This window comes from Ammodytes marinus (genome assembly GCF_949987685.1).
Source record: "Ammodytes marinus genome assembly, chromosome: 9".
Classification (NCBI taxonomy): Eukaryota; Metazoa; Chordata; class Actinopteri; order Uranoscopiformes; family Ammodytidae; genus Ammodytes; species Ammodytes marinus.
The window spans coordinates 19,929,877-19,938,210 of NC_137213.1; the positions used below are offsets into that span (position 1 = coordinate 19,929,877).

At 43.6% G+C, this 8,334-nt stretch overlaps 1 protein-coding gene across 1 annotated transcript in view; it reads left to right on the forward strand.

The window, feature by feature from the left end:
- Nucleotides 1-205: 205 nt before the first annotated feature.
- ptprsb (protein tyrosine phosphatase receptor type Sb) overlaps nt 206-8,334 on the forward strand; it is a gene marked incomplete at both ends in the record, with an annotated part of 47,901 nt that continues 39,772 nt past the window's right edge. Inside the window, 3 exons of the mRNA XM_080034722.1 lie at nt 206-350; nt 3,204-3,352; nt 5,376-5,517. Of these exons, the coding sequence (XP_079890848.1) occupies nt 206-350; nt 3,204-3,352; nt 5,376-5,517 (436 nt within the window). The remainder of the gene's footprint in view (nt 351-3,203; nt 3,353-5,375; nt 5,518-8,334) is intronic.

Below are 8,334 nucleotides of genomic sequence, written 5' to 3' on the forward strand. Positions count from 1 at the left end.
CGGTGCGCTGACATTTACGCCGCCGCTCCAAAAGCACAACGCTGAATCTAAAGTGGAGGAAATATGCCTCTCATCCACTGTCAACTGACCTTCATGTTTTTTTTTGTTTTTTTTTTGTTTTTTTTGTGTCTGCAGAGTGCCTACCCTTGTTGAGTGGAGCCCTACTCGTATCTCCGTCATCACCCGACCAACCCACGGTGGAGCCATGCCTCTGCCCAGCACAGGTGGAGTTGTAGCCCGGTCCAGGAGGCCTATCCTGGGGCTCTGCCTTAGCCCCTCTCCCCTCAGGCTGCTGCTGTCCTTATTCATCCTGCTAACCAGCCCAATGAGCAGCGTGTGTGGACCACTAGGTATGCTATCTATCTATCTATCTATCTATCTATCTATCTATCTATCTATCTATCTATCTATCTATCTATCTATCTATCTATCTATCTATCTATCTATCTATCTATCTATCTATCTATCTATCTATCTATCTATCTATCTATCTATCTATCCATCCATCCATCCATCCATCCATCCATCCATCCATCCATCCATCCATCCATCCATCCATCCATCCATCCATCCATCCATCCATCCATCCATCCATCCATCCATCCATCCATCCATCCATCCATCCATCCATCCATCCATCCATCCATCCATCCATCCATCCATCCATCCATCCATCCATCCATCCATCCATCCATCCATCCATCCATCCATCCATCTATCTATCTATCTATCTATCTATCTATCTATCTATCTATCTATCTATCTATCTATCTATCTATCTATCTATCTATCTATCTATCTATCTATCTATCTATCTATCTATCTATCTATCTATCTATCTATCTATCTATCTATCTCGCTACATAAGTCGATTCCATTTACCATTTTATCTATCTATCTATTAATCTAAGTTAAGTTAAATTACTTTATTAGTATTAATGCTTACATTGAAATTTGCGTTACTTAGTGCGAATGCAAACAGATTGGACAGCAAAGATACACAAACAGGAAAAGATGCATTATTAAAAAGCAGCTTAAAGGCTTGTCAGACCACAGCTGGTTGCATTTAATCCCTTTGCCATAAGTAATGTTACTTTAGGGAACTAGTTAACCCTAACCCAATATTTTTACACTACTCCCCCAAAGAACCTTTCCAAAATGGAAGAAATCGTATTTCTTAAACTCATACTCCTGGTGATGGTGTGACCGGAAGCAATACTTATTTGTTCACGGCATGCTTACGACACTTTTACACCACACCTGCTGATGCTAGTCATATCTGAGCACAGCGGTAGACAGTCGGAAGATGACAGTTTACAAAGGTGTCTCGTTAAAAAAACGGGCAAGTGGCAGATCAGTGGTAGACCTGCCCGGTCCATTGCAACTGAATGAAAGCTGATATTAACCAGACACATGCTCCTCATTAGTCCCCATGTTTTTCACGGCAGGTTTTCTCTACAACTATCCAATCATAACAAGTCTCTGTTCAGCACAAATCCTTCCGGTGCCTCACGGGGCTTTTCACTGGCTTTCAGAAGAGGCTTAAGTAGTAACATTGCCAGTGGGGTCGACTTTGCGCGAGGATTGGTGTTGAAGCACATTTAAGAGAACACAGTTTTGGATTCAACATAAAGCCAGCGAAACCCCATGTAGTAGAAGCCCTAAGAAGCACACCAAATGCATTCATAATCCCATAGCCGGGGATGAAGACAGTTGTCAGCCATGACATTTTTTCCTGGACTTTTTGATTCTTCACTGCTCAAATTGTTGCCAGGGTAGAAGGGCCATTCGCTAAATACCACTGTGTGCCCCTTCTCGAGAGGCGGGAAATGTCTCGCTCTTGAATCCCAAAATGGTGGGCATAAATTTGACCTGATTGACTATAGGCTACTGAGCCAGCTTTTTCCCGTCTTCCTGTTGAGGATTATGGCAAGCATAAAATGAAACCACTTTATTTGTGACATTCAGAGTGGCTCTTTTTAGAGGCACACAGCGCAGTGTTCAGCAGGCACAGGAGAGGTCTTTTGACACGGCGTTATTTCAGCTGCTGCCAAGGCACTGTAGTGAAACTGTAAAGTGGTCCGTGCGGCTGTTAGCCAGTGAAGTGAGCAGGATTGGAAAGACATGAAAACAGGCTTTTCGGATCTGCAAGCGAGTATTTGATAGGCGTTTTTTTTGCTGTTGCTGTTATTTGGCTTTCTGTTCTGTCTTCAGAGCAGAAGTGAATCAACACAGCAGGACCTCACCCACCCATGCAGAGGGGGGAGTGGGAGGAGGGATGCAGGTTGCTATGGAAAGGGTCATCCCGACTTAACCCTGATGGATGGCAGCGATTCTGTAGCTGAGGAGGAGTTAAGCTGGGCACCATGGCAACAGGCCACAGACAGATAGCGAGGGGTGGGTGCACCGAGTTATTTGATTGATCTGACTCAGCCACTGTGAAAAATATAGGCTCTGCACTGTTGGCTCAATACAGGTCTTAGAAAATTGCTATTTTCTCACTGAGGGCAACTGCTGCACTTGTGCTTCCCACATCAGATGCATCATAACAGCCCGAATTTGTTCTGCACACAAATTCTCCCCTCTGAGGCAAAGCAGGAAATGAACACACAACAAGTGTTGGTATGTTCATTTGACTCATGAAGAAGACCATCAGAATTCTGCGGGTGCCAATCCACCTATAAGTGTGATAGAGAACGCAGGCACAATGTGACACTTCTAGTATAAATACATTTAAACCAATTATATGCTGTGAATTTGCAGCCAACACTTCTCCTACCGGTGAAATACTCATGTGCCATGACATGACAGTCTGTTCAGAGCAAGGGTAGCCTGCCCTGGAGGAAACAGAGAGGGAGAGAGAGAGAGGGAGAGAGAGAAAGAGAGAGGGAGGGAGAGAGAGAGATGTTCGTCTGAAGCCCAACCCCATCTTTTATTTATGACCCACAGGAAGTCCTTCAGCATGTCCTCTAGATGATACCCAGGAAGTAAGCACAACATGCACAAGTCAGCCTGACCAGTCCCTGACAGTCAAATGGGGTGTGGTCACTGTCAGCAGGCAGTTGTTGCTGGTTGTGGACTCAGTTTGATGTCCTTGGTGAGGTGTAAGGGCGTAAGGTCATTCATTTTTTTTCTTTTTCTTTTTTTCCCCCTCTTTTTCTTCTTTAACTCCCCTTCCCCTCTTCCTTCTATCGGTCTCTCAGCTCCCCCAAAGTTCACCAAGATTCCCACGGACCAGATCGGAGTGTCGGGGGGCGTGGCGTCGTTTGTGTGCCAGGCCAGCGGTAATCCCAAGCCTGTTGTCTACTGGAACAAGAAGGGCAAGAAGGTCAACTCCCAGCGTATCGAGGTGGTTGTCACAGTTCACAATAGTTTACTCTACTAGTGCAGCATGGGAAATATTAAAGCAATACATCCAGTATATTACATGTATTAATATATGAATGTATAAAACACAGTAATTACCGTGTCTAGGTTACTCTAATACGTCAATTTTCTAGATGGATATTCTTTATTAAATGCGTTAAATATAAACTGGTTATATTTTTATGTAAAATACATTTTCTATCTTGCGTAGAGTTAAATGAGAAGAAAAAAGCTTAATATGAGAAGCTAGATCCTCAAATGTATATGCCTAGCTTAGAACAAAGTCTAGTAGCAGGGAGAAACAGATAGCTTTGTTTTGGATAAGATAACAATAGAATCCACCTACCAGCATCTCTAAAGCTCAAAAACAAATTTTATATCATTTGTTGAATCTGTACAAAAATGTAATTGTAAACAAGACAATCTGGGGTTTTATGGTTGGGGGTTATAGTCGTGTAAGTATTTCTTGGCTAGGCGCAGGGATTTCATGTCTTGTTGTCATCATGAGGTAGGCTAAGCTAATTGACTCAGATATTTGTTTTCAACAGTTACCTAGGCAAAACCCCTTTTTTTTTTAAAACAGACATGGAGCGTTGTAAAAGGTTTTTCACCAGAAATGATATCCAGGACCTTCCAGGATCCCAACCTGGGTGGACAACCTTGTCAACAAGCTGCTGGAAAGCTACAGCGGGCCGACATAGAGCAAATCAGAACCACTGTTTAAGCGAATGGGGGGTGGGCTGATAGGGAATTTTTTAAACGTATATATATCATTATGAAACTTTGCAAGTTGATTACTGACATTAAAACAACAACTTTTTGTATTACAGTATTTTCCAAAAGGTTTGAATAGATATGAAAAATCATCAATATCTTACTAATGACGCGTACATTTGCATATCTGCAAAGCCCCAAAATCTAGATGTTGGACAAAAACCAAGTCAATTTATTTTTAAATTTTGAAAACAAAACAAGTGTCCAACTGCCTGAAGCCTTTCCTAATCACAGTTCAAATTTGATCAATAACCCAAAATTAATTTTTTACAAATTTTCGCATCATTAGTAAGATATTGATGATTTTTCATATTTATTTAAACATTTTGGAAAATACTGTAATACAAAAAGTTTTTGTTTTAATGTCAGTAATCAACTGGCAAAGTCTCATAATGATATCTATAAGTTTAAAAAATTCCCCATTAGCCCATCCCCATTCACCCCCATTCACTTAAACAGTGGTTCTGATTTGCTATGTCGGCCCACTGTAGCTTTCCAGCAGCTTGTTGACAAGGTTGTCCACCCAGGTTGTGATCATGGAAGGTCCTAGATGTCATTTTTGGTGAACAACCTTTTACAACGCTCCATGTCCATAAAATCACTTTGCCCCCTGGGTAAGTGCTAATAATCATATTTCTGCAATGAATCATTCTTTAAAATATGAATTTGACAACAGCAAAACGTTGCTGCACTTTTCAAGCATATAATTGCAAGATTTATTGAAAGAATCAAAATTAGCCATTAAAAACACACTTAACTGGTGAATACAACAATGAAGCCAAACACATACTTTCTTGTTATGTTCTTCTACTTTATTCACTATTAAATGCACATGTTACTATTCTGGGCTTTTTCCAGGGCCTTAGCTATCCCACACAGAGTTGATCATTCCTGCAGCTCAATTACATTAGAGGCCTGATTGTATATTGACGCCGTAATACGACCTACTGGTCTGAGATAGTGCATTTCAACCAGAAAACCCACATTCACCCTGCCATGTTAGTTGAAGTATCTTTGTGCAAGAAGAAACTGAATCCCTTCCAGCTCCAGGAACGCTGTAGCTGAGCCTGACCCCGAGGAAGGGCGGGAAAGTAAATAAAAGGAACTTCCATTAGGAGATCGATACAAGTATTAAACTATAATTATCATCACATCATTACCGTAAAAAAGGAGATGTTAAGTCACCGCATGCTGTTCTAATAGTAATCTCTATGTCTGTGTGTTCCGCTGTCCAGACTGTAGAGTTTGATGAAGGTGCAGGTGCTGTGCTGAGGATCCAACCGCTCCGCGCGCCGCGGGATGAGAACATCTACGAGTGTGTGGCACGCAACAGTGAAGGAGAGGATTCTGTCACTGCAAAGCTGGCCATTATCAGAGGTGAGAAGAATCCATACACACACACACACACACATCTTGTTACGTGCACACACCTGATTTGTACCATCGTTTCCCTTGGCTGTCTTCGGGGGTTGTGACAATAGAGCCATGCCACGCCCTGCCTCCGCTGCAGCCAACTGTTCTTTTTATAGTCCCTCTTGAGTGCGACAGAGCGTGATCTGGCCACAGGGAGCTAGGGCAAGCTTGCGTGCTATAGCTAAAGGGAACTTTGGCACCGTAATCACTGCGCTTCCTGGCGTGGAGTGAGGGTCTTTATCTAATGTACACTGTGTCTCCTTCAGGGGGGGAAACATCCGATGGGGTGCTCCAACATGCTATGAACTAAAGCCTGGGATGTGAGCGCTGGCCAATTCGCCAAGCACAGCAGGAACGGACCAAGAAATTGAGGGCTGCTCGGGCTGTTCAGGGGATTAGGCCTTAGTTTTGGCCCGGGAAAATTGAGGAAGAAAAGGGGAAGAGGGGGAAAAGGGGTCGAGGAGAGGTGAGGAGTATTATAAGATGGAGGGTGAGGTGGTGGGGGGATAAGTTGAGTAACACAAAAGGAGGACGTAAAACGATAGCGATGAAATGGGATGTCGGAGGAGCGGTGGAGAGGGGCTGTGGAAGTGCATGAGATGGATGAGGATTGTCTTGGCAGGGCTGTGCGGCAAACAGAAGGCTGGTAGCCCAGGGAATAGACTCTTGTCCATCTGTTACCCCGGCCCGTCATCACTGCACACACAGCCCCAATCTAAAGCACATTACCACATAAACTACACCTCTAGGGCGAGCCTCGCAGTGTGTGTGTGTGTGTGTGTGTGTGTGTGTGTGTGTGTGTGTGTGTGTGTGTGTGTGTGTGTGTGTGCCTGTTTGTGCAAACTTTTCTCTTAGTGAGTTCTGTGTTCCGTGTTGTTCCCTCGTCCCTCTTTGTGACAACAGAATCAAATGTCTTTGATTGGTCCTAATGTGCTTGCTGATGTGCCTTGTGCAGTAAATAGAATACAGGTTGATGATGATGAATGAAACAATATTCGACCCAAAGCACCAACCAGATTCAGACTGTTAGCAGCCATAATAGCTTAATTTTTCAACACAGGATAGGGACGCACAGATGGGTTTGCCACCGTGTACGGAGGGTGATATGATATATTCAGGTTAAGCAATATACAATCAACTGACAAGGTGTTGCCATATGGTGTTAGATGTCCCTGTAATATCTCTTGGTGCGTTCGGGTAATTGTGGGCAATGTTGCAAATCGGATGAAATCAGCAGTTTGTTTGGCAATATTTTCATATGATTTTTTTAGATCAATCAAAGCAATTCAATTACTGGATTGCCCAAAAAGCATCCCCTCACTTTCTGGTTATTTTATCCATGAACAATTTCTCAATTGATTTTCCAGAAAAATGTCCGTGTCACAATAAAATGATACATACCATTCCAGATTTTGGTCATATCGTTAACCCCAGGATTCCAAAGTTTTGCAATTACAATGTGCCATTTCCACAAACTTCTTACGAAATTGATCCAGAATATCAAATTAAATCGATTTCAAACTGCTAAATTTCTTATCAGGTTTCTACAAAGTGTAAATTCTGCCTGCAATAAACCTACTTTTACTTTTAACAATTAATAGTCTATGGTTCAGTCTTTTTAAAACAAGGAGAAAAGATCTCCTAACCACTGGAAGGAGGAAGGAGGACTTACAAAACCCTTCCTCTGAAAAGGATTTTCATCTCAACAGTTTGTATAGTGGCTGACTGACACTAATAGCACTGTTGTACTGTGTAGGGGTCTTGTGGTCGGCCACAGGATATGGGCTACTGCTCCATAGGCTGCCTAATGGATGGAGATGTGAGAGGTTATGGTCAGGTCCTTTTTGTGCATTCAGTATCATTATCACACAGCACCCTTCCCCTCCCATTGCCTACCCCTCCTCCTCCCTCCTTTCTCCTCTCCTCCTGACTTTATCTTGCTGGGTTTGACTCCACCAGCCCCTTCTGTGGCCCCCAGCGATGTCCGTTTCTAATTTCTTCTCTCTTGTTTTATTCATGCTTTCATTTTCTCTGCCATCTATTCTGCCTGACCCGCGCTGTCTATCCAGACTCCCTTTCTCTTCACCCTCCCCTTTGCATTTTTACAAGCCGCCTGCTGCACCCCTCCACCCACCTCACCCTCTCCAAATCAGTCCAAAACTGCTCTTTTCTATGGACACTGCAGTTGTGCTGTTCCGCCTTCAGGAGATATGAATATCTGCAGTTATGCATGTTTGAAAACCTCTGGTGGGCGAGGGACTCTCATCACTGCAGCTGTTGGTGTGTGTGTGTGTGTGTGTGTGTGTGTGTGTGTGTGTGTGTGTGTGTGTGTGTGTGTGTGTGTGTGTGCGTGCGTGCGTGTGCGTGTGTGTGTGTTTGCGTGCATGTGAATGCATGCACATGGATTTCTTTGTTTATGGGTGTGTGCGTGCAAATCTGTGCATCTGAGGGTGGTTTGTGCCGAGTAATCCCGATTATAACCACCTCCCAGTGTCCCATTTTAGGAGAAAGGGAGGTGAGGAATGGGGGAGGAAGAGGGTTTGAGAAAAGAGAGAGAGAGAAAGAAAGAGAGCGATAGAGAGAGAGAGAGAGAGGGAAAGAGAGATGTTGTGGACCCATGACACCCTTCAACTGAACAACAGAGTCAGATCAGTGATTCCCCCAGGCATCTGCTGCATTGGCAGGCCGGCGGCTCAAGGCAGCGTTTCGGTCTGGAAACAACTGAGAGTCTGCAGTCAGCCTGCAAGAGGATTACACTCCTTGAGTGTTCAACCAACTCTT